Below are 16,577 nucleotides of genomic sequence, written 5' to 3'. Positions count from 1 at the left end.
CTTCAACATAGTTTGAATAACCGCCTCCGAAAATCCTTTGGCCCTCGGGAGTGAAGCTTCAAGAGCCACGCCATCAAAGCCAGCCTTGCCAGGTCTGGGTAAACACAAGGGCCCTGAACGACGAGGTCTGGGCGTTGAGGAATTAGAAGAGGACGCTTGATCAAGAGACCCTGCAGATCTGAGAACCAATGCCGTCTGGGCCACGCTGGAGCGTCTAGAAGCAGTATTCCTTCTTCATGCTTGAACTTCCGCAGTACCCTGGGCAGGAGTGACACTGGACGGAACACGTATGGCAGCCGAAAGTTCTATGGAATTGCCAGTGCATCCACGAACGCTGCTTGAGGATCCCTTTTCCTTCCTCCGAAGACCGGAACCTTGTGATTGTGTCGAGACGCCATCAGGTCTACATCTGGTAGACCCCACTTGTCCACAAGGAGTTGGAAGACCTCCGGATGAAGACTCCACTCCCCGTCGTCTACGTCCTGACGACTGAGGAAGTCCGCTTCCCAGTTGAGGACCCCCAGAATGAACACTGCTGATATTGCTGGCAGATGGCGTTTCGCCCATAGAAGAATTTTTGACACTTCCATCATTGCCAGGCGGCTTGGAGTGCCGCCTTAATGATTGATGTATGCCACCGTGGTGGCGTTGTCCGATTGTACTTGAACAGGCCTGTTCTGTACGAGAGGCAGGGCCAGTGTCAACGCATTGAACACTGCCCGCAATTCCTGAATGTTTATCAGGAGGAGAGATTCCTCCCTGGTCCACCGACCCTGTAGAGAGTGTTGCTCCAACACCGCGTCCCAACCCCGCAGACTGGAGTCCGTCATTAGGAGGACCCAGTTGGAGATCCAGAAGGGACGACCCCTGCTCAATTGTTGGTCCTGTTGCCAAGTCAGTGACAGACGAACCTCCGGAGTCAAGGAGAACATTTGAGACCTGATCCGGTGATGCGGGCCATCCCACTTGGAAACGATTAAACTCTGCAGAGGGCAGGAATTAAATTGAGCATACTCTACCATGTCGAAAGCCGACACCATGAGGCCTAGTACTTGATTCACCGAGTGTATCAACACTCTTGGGCGAGAGAGGAAGTATCTGATTCTGTCCTGAAGTTTCAGGACCTTCTCTGGAGACAGGAACAAACATTGGTTGTATGTGTCCAGTAACGCCACCAGGTGCACCATGCTCTGAGCAGGGACCAGTGAGGATTTCTTCCAGTTGATGAGCCACCCGTGGACTTGCAGGAATTGGACCGTCAGTTCCAGATGACGGAGGAGAACCTCTGGGGAGTTCACCAGGATCAACAAGTCATCCAGATACAGCAGGATCCTGATACCCTGATGGCAGAGAAGGGCCGTCATGACCTTAGTGAAGATCTGAGGAGCCGTGGTCAGTCTGAGAGGCAAGGCTTAGAATTGATAATGAAGGTTGCCAATAGCAAACCGAAGATATTGCTGATGCGACATGGCAATAGGTATGTGTAGGTAAGAATCCTGTATATCCAGGCATACCATATAGTCCTTGGGTTCCATAGCCAGTAGAGCACAGTTTCCATACGGAATTTGGACACCCTCACAAATTTGTTCAAAGATTTGAGGTTGAGTATAGGTCGGGAGGATCCATTCAGCTTCAGAACTAGAAACAGCGTTGAATAGTATCCCCTGCCTCTCTGAGACAGAGGCACCGGCACTATCACTTCTGTATCCAGGAGGGATTGGACAACCAAATGTAGAGTTTGTGCTTTTAACGGATCCGAAGGGATAACCGTTGAGCAAAACTGGCGAGGGAGACGTCTCTTGAAAGAGATTGCATACCGGTGAGAGACCACTTCCTGCACCCAGGCGTCCGAAGTGGTCTTTAACCATACCTGGGCGAACTACAGAATTCTACCTCCCACCCAGGGGTCCCCCAGGGGGAGGCCTGCCCCGTCATGCAGCAGGCTTGTCCAGTTTGGAAGCAGGCTGACGGGCGGCCCAAGAAAGTTTAGGTTTGGGCTTTGAGGACTTGGAAGTGCGAGCCTGTCTCGGGTATGCCTGATCCTTTGCTTTACCTGGCGGTCGAAAGCAACGAAAAGTAGTACTCAGCCTTCGGAACCGAAGGATTAGTACTTGGGAGAAACGCAGTCTTGGCCGACACCAAGTCGGTCACAATTTTGTTCAGATAATCTCCAAATAGTATATCCCCCTTAAAAGGGAGTACCTCCAAGGTCTTCTTAGAGTCCAGGTCCACCGACCAGGACCGTAACCACAGAATCCGGCGAGCCAGGATAGACGTAGTAGATGCCTTGGCCGCCATAACGCCTGCATCAGAGGCTGCGTCCTGAATATAGTGGGAGGCTGTGGTAATATAGGACAGATATTGTCTGTCAGTGTCAGAAAAATTCAGAGGTAGCTCTTCCTCAATTGCTTGAACACATGCTTCAATGCCTTTTGCAGCCTAAGAGGCTGCCATAGTGGGTCTATGTACAGCACCTGTAAGAGTGTAAATAGACTTCAAGCAACCCTCCACACGCTTATCCGTCGGTTCCTTCAAAGAGGTGACGGTGGTGACAGGCAGAGTAGATGACACCACAAGACGGGCTGCATGTGAGTCCACTGGTGGCGGGGTTTCCCACTTGTTACTCAACTCCGCAGAGATAGGATAACGAGCTAGCATCTTTTTGACAGGGAAAATTTATTTCATGGAAAAGACCAGGGTTCCTGACATATGTCAATTAAATGGTCAGAATGTGGTAAGACTAATTTAGTAACCTTCTGACGTTTAAACTTATCAGGTTTCTTAGACGTATCAGGAGGGTCAATCTCATCATCAATCTGAAGAATCAGCTTGATCGCCTCCACCAGGTCAGGAACATCAACCTGTGTTGTAGAATCTTCATCAGAAGCAGCAGTATCAGCATCTGATGGATCAGTATATTCCCCATCCGAATCAGAGGAATCATCCAAAATATTAGAGGATTGTGAGGAAGAAATGGCCCGCTTCGATGACCCTTTGGTCCCAAAAGGTTGAGGGTTAGGTTCTTGTTTAACCAAGGACTGATTTAATTGCTGTAACTGGGTTGACAGAGTATCCGCCCATGGTGGATTAACTACAGGGACAATATGTGGCTGTAATGGCACAGGAGGTCCCACAGGGGGCGTAAGTCTTGTTACAAGCGTAGTCAGTATATTTGAAAATGCAGCCCAAGGTGGATCTGCCACAGGTGCTGCGGGCTGACTAGGGGGTGCAGAACACCCAGTACCTGGACCCTCAGCAGAAATAATTCCCTCCATGGCGCCAGCACTGCATGATGCAAGAGCGTCTGCGGATTTCCCGCCCTGTGCAGCAGACATTATTGGTAATGTAGCCTTAGGGCGTATCAGTACAATATAGCCAGACAAACACAATACCCGACAAAAAAACCCTAAGATATGTGACTGCAATGCAGAGCACAAACAGAGGAATTAAGTGGTATGAGGTGACTGAAACACACAGTGCAAAATACAAACAGTATATCCTGTGGAACACTATATAGTATATGAGACCCTGACGCACTTAGTTCCCCAGGGTATAGAATATAGTGATAGTAATATGTGTGATACACAGAATAGAATCCACACAGCAGCTATAGGCACACACAGTCACAGGTACAATGCAGAAATTATTACATATAAACAATAAGACTGCACTGGACTAGTAATACTACAGAGATATGTACTGTATGTATACAGATATAACAATGCACAGTAAACACTGGATGTAGATCACAGAATACTTGTACTAAATATTCATATAGTAGTGCACTTGTTCTTAACTAATGCTGTCTAAACGACATGTAGAATACTTAAGTGTCCTGTAAATGCACAGCGCTGATGAGACAGGCGGCTTTACAGTTGAGACAGTGCCCAGCAGTCCCAGGAACAACGCAGCTCTGTGAAATGGTGCCCAAACGCTGACAGGGAGTGAGGGAGACAGATGCTGCTCCAGGGCGGGAACACCTGCTGTAGATGTCACCTGGAGCTGGGGGAGGGGCTACAGGTCAGCGCCTTATCCCCTCTGCTGGACTTCACCACCGGGTACTATGGAGCCTATACTAAACGGATTTTAGTAAATCTGACCTGTGCTCCCTGCCCTGATGGATATAGTGGTGTTCCTGCACAGCCACAGTGTCCACGCCAGCGGCGTGGTTCGTCTCCTAGGACTGCGACCGGATCGTGATTTTGTCGGGTCCCTGAAGTGATCCAGGAGAGCAGCAGCGGTGATGTGTGCCTGATGACCGGAGCGCCTCCGCTGCAAGTACCCGGCAACCAGGACGCTGGAGTATGCAGCGACGCTGGGGGAGGGGATGGAGCCGCAGCACAAAATGTCAGCATGACATACCTGTGCTGCAGTCCTTGAAGTCTTCTTTCTTCTTAAAAAGCTCTTATTAGGGCTGCCTAGCGCAACCCCACCTATTAGTTGCCTGCACTGCAGGCACCAACTTACAAACTGAGCTCCAGTGCCTGGAGGCGGGGCTATAGAGGAGGCGGTGCAGTGCATCCTGGAAACAGTCAAAGCTTTAGCCTGTTGGTGTCTCGGATCAACATCCAACTCTACAACCCGATGTTATTCCTTGTGGAATACCAGTGTACCCCGCTGCAGAAATAGAGACTACACTAAAGTCTATCTACACAGCAGCTGGTGCATCGCAGAGGCCAGTCATAGTGGGTTGCTGGATGACCCATGCCATTCACACGTGGGCTTCTACAATTCAGGAGGGCCTGTCCGGGAATTTGCCTCTGGTCCTTACGGTGACTCTCCTGAAGCACATTTAGGACACTGCACGCGTCCTGTGTGACTCATTCAAGGAGATGGGCAATATTAATGCTAGGACTTCTGCCATGGCAGTGTCGGCGCACAGGGCTTTGTGGTTGCGTCAGTGGATAGCGGACGCAGAATCCAAGCGCAGTGTGGAATCCCTCCCCTTTTCTGGGGAATGGCTCTTTGGGGTTGAGTTGGATACGTAGATTTCCAAAGTTACGACTGGGAAATCCACGTTTCTCCCCTCTGGAGCCCCGCCGGCTAGGCATTCCTACCCGGGGCCGTCTGTTCAGTCCTTTTGGTCTAACAGATTTCGATCTAGGGCCAGAGGTGCCTCCAATGCGAATAGAGGCACCAGAGGTAAGTCAAAAAGACCTGCAAACACTGGTTCTCAGGAACAGAGCGCCAGTTCTGCTTCCACTAAGTCCTCAGCATGACGGTGCCCACCCACCCCAAAGAGATCTCGAGGTGGGAGCTCGACTGCGTCACTTCAGCCATATCTGGGAAAGCTCCTGCCACGATACCTGGGTAAGGGACCTAATTTCTCAGGGCTACAAGCTGGAGTTCGACGGTGCTTCTCCCCAACGATTTTTTCAAATCAAGCTTGCCAGCTTTGGAGGATACGCAAGTTACGTTGCAACAGGCCATCCGAAAGTTGGTCCAGTCCCACGTCATTGTTCCAGTGCCAATACCACTATAAGGCAGGGGTTATTACTCCAACCTGTTTATGGTACCGCAGCCGGAGGCTCTGTAAGGCCCATTTTGAATCTAAAGTCCTTGAACCCTTACCTAAAGGTTTTCAAGTTCAAAATGGAAACCCTGAGGGCAGTGATTGCGGGCCTGGAAGAACAGGAATTCCTGGTTTACTTGGCTATCAAGGACGCCTACCTTCATATTCCAATTTGGCCACCTCATCAGGCTTATCTGAGGTTTGCCCTCCTGGACGATCACTACCAGTTCCAGGCACTACCCTTTGGCCTGTCCACGGCTCCGAGGGTATTCACAAAGGTGATGGTGGAGATGATGTTCCAACTCTGGGTCCAGGGGGTCAATGTTGTCCCTTATCTGAATGATCTTCGGATAAAAACAAAATGCAGGGAGCTTTTATTGCTCTATATCAACCACACTATCCAAATTCTGGCACAGCATGGGTGGATTCTCAATCTACAGAAGTCCCACGTGAAGCCAACTCAGCGGCTCCTGTTCCTGGGGATGTTACTGGATACGGTGGCCCAGAAGGTGTTCCTCCCAGAGGACAAAGCGAGAACACTTCAGGAGATGGTCCGCATGGTGCTCCGACCAGCTCGAGTGTCCATCCATCATTGCATCAGATTGTTGGGGAAGATGGTCACCTCATACGAGGCGATCCAGTATGGGAGGTTCCATGCCAGAACATTTCAATTGGATCTCCTGAGCAAGTGGTCCGGATCACATCTACAGATGCACCGGATGATTCGGCTGTCACCTCAGGCCAGGATTTCCCTCCTGTGGTGGCTGCAGTCCTCCAATCTCCTGGAAAGCCGGAGTTTCGGGATTCAGGATTAGACCCTCCTCACGACAGATGCGAGTCTGAAAGGATGGGGAGCTGTCAACCAAGGGGCGCAGTTCCAGGGCAGGTGGTCAGCCCACGAAGCCCTCCTTCCGATCAACATTCTGGAACTTTGTGCGATCTACAATGCTCTGCTTCAGGCCTCTCTGCTGCTCACGGATCACGCGATCCAAGTTGAGTCGGACAACGCCACAGCGGTGGCGTACATCAATCGGCAAGGAGGGACAAAAAGCAGAGCCTGCATGCAAGAGGTGTCAAAGATACTCCTTTGGGCGGAATGAAGGCAATCTTCATTCTGGGTGTGGACAACTGGGAAGCGGATTTCCTGAGTCGTCACGGTCTCCACCCGGGGGAGTGGGGACTCCACCATCAGGTGTTCTAGCAGATCATCCACCGGTGGGGCAGTCCACAGATAGACATGATGGCTTCTCGACTCAACAAGAAGCGTCACTGGTATTGCTCAGGAACCAGGGACCCTCAGGGGAGGGCAGTGGATGCACTGATGTCGCCTTGGCCTTACCAGCTGATCTACCCATTTCCTCTGATTCCTTTGCTCCCGTGGGTGCGCAAGCGAATCAGAAATCAAGGAGTCCAGGCAATTCTGATTGCCTCGGAGGGCGTGGTACGCGGATCTTCTGGACATGCCCGTCGAAGATCATTGGCCTCTACCACTCAGAAGCGATCTTCTTCAACAGGGACCGTTCGTCTACCCGGACTTTGACGGCATGGAGGTTGAGCGGAACATCCTAGCTCGCAAGGGCCTTTCCAAGAAGGTTATTGCTACCATGGTTCAGGCCAGGAAACCTGTGACGTCAAAACACTATCATCATATCTGGAGAAGATTTGTCTCTTGGTGCGAGGAACGCACGTGTCCGCCTGCACAGTTACACTTGGGACGTTTCTTAAATTTTCTGCAGGCTGGTGTGGATAAGGGCTTACGTCTGGGTTACATTAAGGTCCAGATTTCAGCTCTCTCCATTTTCTTTCAGAAGAAATTGGCAGTGCTGCCAGAAGTTCAGACCTTCTTGCAAGGGGTACTCCACATACAACCTCCTTTTGTGCTGCCTACAGTACCCTGGGATTTGAATGTGGTGTTGGACTTCCTACAGTCCTCCTGGTTTGAACCTCTGATGACGGTAGAAGATAAGTACCTCACGTGGAAGACAGTGATGTTACTGGCCCTGGCTTCTGCTAGGCGTGTCTCAGAATTGGAGGCCTTATTGTGTAAAAGTCCATACTTGGTCATTTACGAGGATAGAGTGGAGCTCCGGACTTGGCAGCAGTTCCTACCAAAGGTTGTCTCTGCATTCCACTTGAATCAACCTATTGTGGTTCCGTCAAGTTCTGGCACTTCTGCTCCTCCGGAGACATTGGATGCTGTGCGAGCCTTAAAGGTCTATGTCAGGCGAACGGCTCGGATCAGAAAGACGGATTCCTTGTTCGTGCTCTGATGTACAGAAAAAGGGTTGTCCTGCTTCGAAGCAATCCATTGCTCATTGGCTTAGGCTTACTATCCAACAGGCCTATGTGTCAGCAGCCTTACCTGTTCCTAAGTCTCTGAAGGCCCACTCTACAAGATCGGCGGGCTCTTCCTGGGCGGCTGACCGTGGAGTCTCGGCCTTGCAACTATGCCGAACTGCTACCTGGCCGGGGAAGAACACTTTTGTTAAGTTCTACAAGTTTGATACCCTGGTCAAAGAGGATTCCCAGTTTGGGCAAGCATTGCTGCAGCAGTCTCCGCACATTCCCGCTCGTTCTGGAAGCTTTGGGACGTCCCCATCGTACTAAGTCTCCCCAATATCCCTTATGGATGCTAGAGAAAATAATCCTTTTCTCGTAGTCCATAAGGGATATTGGGCGCCCGCCTCAGTGCGTTGACTTTTCTGCAGGTTCTTTTTTATGTGGTTACATGTTCAGCTGTTGCTGTTATTGTTACCAGCCGTTGCTGGTTGTTGTATGTTAGTGGTGTGCTGGTATATGTGCTCACCACTCCTTGTTGTTATTATTATTATTATTATTATTATTACCAGTTATTCATATAGCGCACACATATTCCTCAGCGCTTTACAGAGAATACTTGGCCATTCATATCAGTCCCTGCCCCAGTGGAGCTTACAATCTATATTCCATACCACATGTACACACACACACACATTCACGCTAGGGTTAATTTCACACACACACACACACACACACACACACACATTCACACTAGGGTTCATTTTGAAGGGAGCCAATTAACCTACCAGTATATTTTTGGATTGTGGGAGGAAACCGGAGTACCCGGAGGAAACCCATGCAAGTACAGGGAGAATATACAAACTCCACACAGTTAGGGCCATGGTGGGAATCGAACCCATGACCTCAGTGCTGTGAGACAGTAATGCCTACCATTACACCATCCATACTGCTTGTTATGTTCCTTCTCTCATATATGTCCTCTCTCCTTTGGCCACTGTTTTACCTATAACTGCCTGTGGGAGAGGGCACAGAGGGGAGGAGCCAGCACACCCAGTGAAGAAATTTTAAAGTGCACCAGCTCCTTTGGACCCCATCGTACTAAGTCTCCCCAATATCCCTTATGGACTACGAGAAAAGGATTTACCGGTAGGTAATTAAAATCCTATGTTATATGGCGCCACATGGGATCCGCAGTGCCCAATTACAGAGTAAACAAATAAGCAAAACATGAAGACAGTGACTTACAATTCAATACAATATAGGACAAGTACAGGGTATATAAACATAGCTGCGTCAGTAACAGCACTGAAATAAGGATCAGGGTGGCAGAAAACTGAGGGATTTGGTGCCATCAAAGGGAGTATTGAAAAGAAGATAGGTTAAGTAAAAGACGTAAAGGCACATGATGGAAGAGGGCCCTGTTCGTGAAAGCTTACATTCTAATAGAGACTTGAAGCAAAAAGAGGAGGAAGCGACCCAGTTAATAACAGCGATTGAATTAGAACCGGAGGTCCAACGCCAGACATAGACACTATTGTAGCTCAACTGTGTCAACAGTTAAAATGAACTTACCCCCTTGTACTGCAATGGGACAAATTACTTGATATTTCCCAGAAGCCTAATGAGACCGTTTTAGTGTATTTTTAAAGAAGAGTTACCCCACTGTGCTGGAGAGACGGTATAGATGAATGATGATGACGACGCACACAGACCTCTGCTAGTATCATGCTTTATGATGGGCTTGAATACCAAATTAAAGCACCTTGTGTCCACCACTAAATTGGGATGGAAGGAAGCTACCCTTAGGGATGTGGTAGGAGAAGGCTAAAGGACATTACCATAATTTATCTGAAACTGTTGACGCTTTGTTTGATCACATCCCGTCTAAGCAGCTTGTGCCACCCCGGCTAGCAAATAACGATTATCCTCGAACCACTGCAGCCAGTGGATCACAAGCATAATAGACCAGACAGCACTCTCCCAGCAAGGGATGGGAGGGGAAACTGGACCCATTACTGGTGATAGTCCGGCAGTCCTGTGTCCCATATGTGTACTGCAGTAACCATTAAGACCCAAGAACCAATGGTGACAGTCCATGTTGATGACACACCGGTCCAATTCTTGGTGGACACAATAGCAGCTCAATCAGTTTTACACACTGCACTACTTTCACGGGACAGGTTTTTAAATGCAGTTGGTTTATCAGGTCAAATACAGCAATTGTCAATACTATCAGACAGCCACATTCATATAGGACCCTTCTAAGACAAGCATTCATTTTTATTAGCCTCATACACCCTAGCAAATTTACAGCTTTTATATTTAAAACTGAATGTACCCGTTTCTATGCTAGATCATTTTTTTCTACATTTAAAAGAGGAACCCAAAATAGAACTTTTATATAAAAGAAAGTGACTAGTTACTTTTACAGATTCAGTTTGGACACTGGGTAACGTTCCCCCAGAGGTGAAAGACGCTGCTTTATGAATAGTTGTCCATCACTTACGGGTAAATTTAACAGCCAGCTCAGTGCAGGCATCAGTGACTTTCTGGTGGGTCTGCTCAATTTATTAAAGGGGCAATCATTTAAAAAGCAAAACCAGGTTGGTTTGTCTTTTTTAATGATTGCCACTTTAAAACATCGGCCAGACTTGTTGAGATTCTTGCTAATAACTGCAATTCATCGGCTATTACATTTACCCCTCAAGTACTAAAATACTGTCTGATCCTGACAGTTCAGGCCAAGTAATAATCCTGCAGTTCAGAGCTGGGGCATCATTGCAAGGAGCACCACTAAACTGCTTTATAAGTATGCCCAGGACAGTGTGGGGAAAAAAAAGATAGTTTTGTATGGATTTGCCATATTTTAAGTAAGATGATTCAAACTATGGACACAACGTATGTAAAAAACTTAGCATTTAGATAATAGATCCCCATTTTTGTATCAAGATATTTTTCTATTAATATGGAATTACCAACAACTGTGTGTAATAGAAACAGAAACAACAATGCTCCTTATGAAATGCAGCAGATATATATATATATATTACCCTCTATCCTGCCACCTCAATGTAAAATAATGTTGTGGATAAATTAGTTGCAATATTTACCCAAGTCTTTGCCAAATCCAGACTGTTTGAATCCTCCGAATGGTGCTGCAACATCGGTTTTGTTGTATGTGTTGATAAAAACCGTTCCAGCATCCAGCTTCTCGCTCACATACATGGCCTTACTTATGTCTCTTGTAAAAACTCCAGAAGCTAGCCCAAAGTCTGTGCAATTGGCTCGTGCTAGAACTCCATCAACATCGCTGTGTGAGCAAAACAAAAGAACTGACACCAAATTTACACCAGATATAAGACAAACTGTATACCGAGCAGTTTAAGGTCTGACAGGGAGAGTGCACTGATGTACTTTCAGGAGGTCAGTAATGAAAGCAGAAAGCAGTGGCATACAGGAGGCGGGAGGGTGATACATGTCTTGGTAGCAGCAACTTATGAGTGATAAACATATAATAACAACAGCCAGACAGACACAGGACCTCATACCCCAATAAGCATACATATACTTTTTATGAACATTTGGGGTGAGTGACATTTCTTTTTTTCATAATCACTTTCTTTAAAATAAAACACTATATACCCTCCAGCTCATCTGTCAGTGTAAGTTATTGGAAAATATGGGAGTTCCCTAACACTTATAAATCTTTTTATTAATTTGGGGGAACTAAAGTTTGTTTAAAGGGTCTCCATTTTGGCTATCACTACAAGATTCAGTTTACACTGGATTTAGTAGTGCTCCTTCTATTAAATCCAGTTTACATTGAACGGTTTAAAGCAGTGGCATAGGGGAACAGAAAGCAAGGTGGTCGGGGAGTCCCCTCCGTGAGCAGCCGCACAATTGGCCTTCTAACGGGTCACATCAGATGCGACTATTGGGCAGATGTATTAAGCCTGGAGAAGTGATAAAAAAAAGTGATAAGTGGAAGGTGATAACGCACCAGCCAATCAGCTGTTATCATTTTTCAAACTCGTAATGATTGGCTGGTGCGTTATCACCTTCCACTTGTCACTGCTTTATTACTTCTCCAGGCTTAATACATCTGTCCCTATGTCAGGGAAGGCCCAGCTTTGTGTGGTTGCATCTGATGCAACCACAGTAGTAGGCAAGTGATTAAGGCACCCTAACAGTCTAGGTTTTAAGGCTATCCATGCTTAAGCACAGGTGGTTTAATTAGTTTCTCAGTAAATTTGATTTAACCATCTGTGCATGGATAGCCTTAAAACCTGGACTGTTAGGGTGCCTTGAGGACTGAGTTTAGGAACTGCCTTAAACAGTTCAAGGTAAACTGGATCTAATAGAAGCAGTTATGACATTTTCATGTGGCAGGCAGTCGTAAGTGGTTTTCTAACTCACTCCCAAAGTGTGATTTCATAATAAACTAAAAAAGGAGCTTCTGAAACAGCCAGGAGGAGGAAATGGTTCTTGTTTTTCGTCCTGCCTCTAAAGAGTAACCATAACCATCCATCTCTGTCTAACTACTGCTGGAGGAGAAAGATGGGTCTGATGAATCAATAAAAAATACATACCCATCTTTGAACTTGGAGATGACCATTATTGGCCCAAAGGATTCTTCCTGTGCAATGTACATATGGTCTTCTACATTTGTGAATACAGTTGGTTCCATGAAGAATCCTGAAAAATATTATAGAGAATAAATTACAGATAACATGATCACTAGGTTCAAATCTGTGATGAAACATATCAATCATGCTGAGGGTTGTCTCACTCTTGTGCTGAGCCTATGTTTTCTCTTACGTCCTAGAGGATGCTGGGGACTCCGTAAGGACCATGGGGAATAGACAGGCTCCGCAGGAGACATGGGCACTAAAAAGAACTTTAGATATGGGTGTGCACTGGCTCCTCCCTCTATGCTCCTCCTCCAGACCTCAGTTTGATACTGTGCCCAGAGGAGATAGGGTGCATTACAGGGAGCTCTCCTGAGTTTCCTGAAAATAAATAATTTTTGTTAGGTTTTTTATTTTCAGGGAGCCTGCTGGCAACAGGCTCCCTGCATCGAGGGACTGAGGAGAGAGAAGCAGACCTACTTAACTGCTAGGCTCTGCTTCTTAGGCTACTGGACACCATTAGCTCCAGAGGGAGTCGGAACGCAGGTCTCTCCTAGCTGTTCGTCCCGGAGCCGCGCCGCCGTCCTCCTCACAGAGCCGGAAGATAGAAGCCGGGTGAGTATAAGAAGAAAGAAGACTTCAGAGGCGGCAGAAGACTTCAGATCTTCATAGAGGTAACTCGCAGCGGTAGCACTGCGCGCCATTGCTCCCACACAACACACACGCGACAGGCACTGTAAGGGTGCAGGGCGCAGGGGGGCGCCCTGGGCAGCAATTTAAACCTCTGTTCTGGCATTAAGGGACATATATGGGCTCTGCACTGTATATTCTGACATCCCCCGCCAGTTTTAAAAGAAATCGAGCGGGACCGAAGCACGCCGCTGAGGGGGCGGAGCTTGATCCTCAGCACTCACGAGCGCCATTTTCTCCACAGCACACCGCTGAGAAGCTGGCTCCCCGGACTCTCCCCTGCTGAACACGGTGACAGATGGTTTGAAAGAAGGGGGGGGGGGGCACATAATTTGGCGCAGTGTTATATATATAAGAAATAAAAGCGCTATCTGGGTAATTTTTTCCCTGGGTCATTGGCGTGGGGTGTGTGCTGGCAGACTCTCTCTCTGTCTCTCCAAAGGGCCTTGTGGGGGAACTGTCTCCAGATAGAGAATTCCCTGAGTGTGTGGTGTGTCGGTACGCGTGTGTGTCGGCATGTCTGAAGCGGAAGGCTCTTCTAGGGAGGAGGTGGAGCAAATGAGTTTGGTGTCTCCGTCGGCAACGCCGACACCTGACTGGTTGGATATGTGGAATGTTTTAAATGCAAATGTGAATTTATTGCACAAAAGGTTGGACAAAGCTGAGTCCAGGGAATGTCCAGTGTCGAATACGATGATGCAAAGTTGCAGCCAAAATTGGTTAAAAGTATTCATTATATGATTATTGCTATAAAAGAGGTGTTGCATATCACGGATGAACCCTCTGTCCCTGACCCTGACACGAGGGTCCACATGTTTAAAGAAAAGAAACCTGAGGTAACCTTTCCTCCATCTCATGAGCTGAACTAATTATTTGACAAGGCTTGGGAATCTCAAGAAAAAAACCTGCAGATTCCCAAAAGGATTCTTATGGCGTATCCTTTCCTGGCTAAGGACAGGATACGGTCGGAATCCTCCCCAAGGGTGGACAAAGCATTGACACGCTTATCCAAAAAGGTAGCGCTGCCATCTCAAGATACGGCAACCCTCAAGGATCCTGCTGATCGCAGGTAGGAGACTACCTTGAAGTCTATTTACACACATACTGGTACCTTACTCAGACCGGCGATAGCGTCGGCTTGGGTTTGTAGCGCTGTAGCAGAGTGGACAGATACCTTATCGGCTGATATAGATTCGCTGGATAAGGAAACCATTTTATTGACCCTGGGTCATATTAAAGATGCTGTCCTATATATGAGAGATGATCAGAGAGACATTGGCCTACTGGGTTCCAGGGCCAACGCTATGGCGATTTCGGCTAGGCGAGCCCTATGGACCCGACAATGGACGGGCGATGCCGACTCGAAGAGGCATATGGAGGTTTTACCTTACAAGGGTGAGGAATTGTTTGGGGAAGGTCTCACAGACCTAGTTTCCACGGCTACGGCAGGTAAATCAACCTTTTTGCCTTATGTTTCCTCACAGCCTAAGAAAACGCCACATTATCAGATGCAGTCCTTTCGGTCGCATAAACCCAAGAGAGGGCGGGGATCTTCCTGTCTTGCCAGAGGTAAGGGCAAGGGGAAAAAGCTGCCAGCCACAGCTAGTTCCCAGGAGCAGAAGTCCTCCCCGGCCTCTACAAAATCCACCGCATGACGCTGAGGCTCCGCTGAGGGAGTCCGCCCCAGTGGGGGCACGTCTTCGACTTTTCAGCCACGTCTGGGTTCAATCACAGGTGGATCCCTGGGCAATAGAAATTGCTTCCCAGGGTTACAAGCTGGAATTCGAAGAGGTGCCCCCTTGCCGAATTTTCAAATCTGCCCTGCCGGCTTCTCCCCCGGAGAGGGAGATAGTGTTAAAAGCTATTCAAAAATTGTGTCTTCAACAAGTGGTGGTTAAAGTCCCCCTGCTGCAGCAGGGGATGGGGTATTACTCAACCCTGTTTGTAGTCCCAAACCCGGACGGTTCAGTCAGGCCCATTTTGAATTTAAAATCCTTAAACCTATACTTAAAAAGGTTCAAGTTCAAGATGGAGTCGCTCAGAGCGGTCATCGCCAGCCTGGAACGGGGGGATTATATGGTGTCCCTGGACATAAAGGATGCATGCCTTCATGTCCCCATATATCCGCCTCATCAGGCGTTCCTGGGGTTTGCTGTACAGGATTGTCATTACCAATTTCAGACGTTGGCGTTTGGGCTTTCCATGGCCCCGAGGATTTTCACCAAGGTAATGGCAGAAATGATGATGCTCCTGCGCAAGCAGGGTGTCACAATTATCCCGTACTTGGACGATCTCCTGATAAAAGCGAGATCGAGAGAACAGTTGCTGAACAGCGTATCACTATCCCTGAGGGTGATGCAACAGCACGGCTGGATTCTCAATATCCCAAAGTCACAGTTGATTCCAACGACTTGTTTGTCCTTCTTAGGCATGATTCTGGATACAGACCGGAAAAGAGTTTATCTTCCGATGGAAAAGGCCCAAGAACTCATGTCTTTGGTCAGGGACCTATTGAAGCCAACACGGGTGTCAGTGCATCACTGCACTCGAGTTCTGGGAAAGATGGTGGCGACTTACGAGGCCATTCCATCGGCAGGTTCCATGCGAGAACTTTTCAATGGGACCTTCTGGACAAGTGGTCCGGGTCACATCTACAGATTCATCAGATGATCATCCTGTCCCCCAGGGCCAGGGTATCTCTCCTGTGGTGGCTGCAGAGTGCTAACCTTCTGGAGGGTCGCAGGTTCGGCATTCAGAACTGGGTTCTGGTAACCACGGACGCGAGCCTCCGAGGTTGGGGTGCAGTCACACAGGGAAGAAACTTCCAGGGTCTCTGGTCAAGCCAGGAGGCTTGTCTTCACATCAACGTACTGGAGTTGAGGGTCATATACAACGCCCTTCGACAAGCAGAAAATTTGCTTCGCGACCTCCCGGTTCTGATCCAGTCAGACAACATCACCGCAGTGGCGCATGTAAACCGCCAAGGCGGAACAAAGAGCAGAGTGGCAATGGCAAAAGCCACCAGGATTCTTCGCTGGGCGGAAAATCATGTAAGTGCCCTGACAGCAGTCTTCATTCCGGGAGTGGACAACTGGGAAGCAGACTGCCTCAGCAGACAAGATCTACATCCAGGAGAATGGGGACTTCATCAGGAAGTCTTCGCAGAGATTGCAAGTCGGTGGGGACTGCCTCAGATAGACATGATGGCGTCACGCCTCAACAAGAAACTACCGAAGTATTGCGCCAGGTCGAGGGACCCTCAGGCAGTGGCGGTGGACGCCCTGGTGACACCATGGGTGTTTCAGTCGGTCTATGTGTTCCCTCCTCTTCCGCTCATCTCAAAGATATTGAGAATCATAAGACGAAGAGGAGTACAGACAATTCTCATTGTTCCAGATTGGCCGCGAAGGGCCTGGTATCCGGATTTGCAGGAAATGCTCACAGAAGATCCGTGGCCTCTTCCTCTC

The 16,577-nt window shown here is 48.2% G+C and overlaps 1 protein-coding gene across 1 annotated transcript in view; it reads right to left on the bottom strand.

Annotated features, from left to right (window-relative positions):
• ALDH1L2 (aldehyde dehydrogenase 1 family member L2) overlaps nucleotides 1-16,577 on the bottom strand; it is a 202,984-nt gene that overhangs the window by 11,577 nt on the left and 174,830 nt on the right. The window contains exons 21-22 of the mRNA XM_063927761.1: nucleotides 12,382-12,487; nucleotides 10,903-11,102 (exon numbers count right to left, since the gene is read on the bottom strand). Of these exons, the coding sequence (XP_063783831.1) occupies nucleotides 10,903-11,102; nucleotides 12,382-12,487 (306 nt within the window). The remainder of the gene's footprint in view (nucleotides 1-10,902; nucleotides 11,103-12,381; nucleotides 12,488-16,577) is intronic.

The sequence above is a fragment of the Pseudophryne corroboree genome, chromosome 6 (genome assembly GCF_028390025.1).
Source record: "Pseudophryne corroboree isolate aPseCor3 chromosome 6, aPseCor3.hap2, whole genome shotgun sequence".
Lineage (NCBI taxonomy): Eukaryota > Metazoa > Chordata > Amphibia > Anura > Myobatrachidae > Pseudophryne > Pseudophryne corroboree.
The sequence above is the reverse complement of the archived record's forward strand: the minus strand, read 5'-3'. Positions and strand labels throughout refer to the sequence as shown.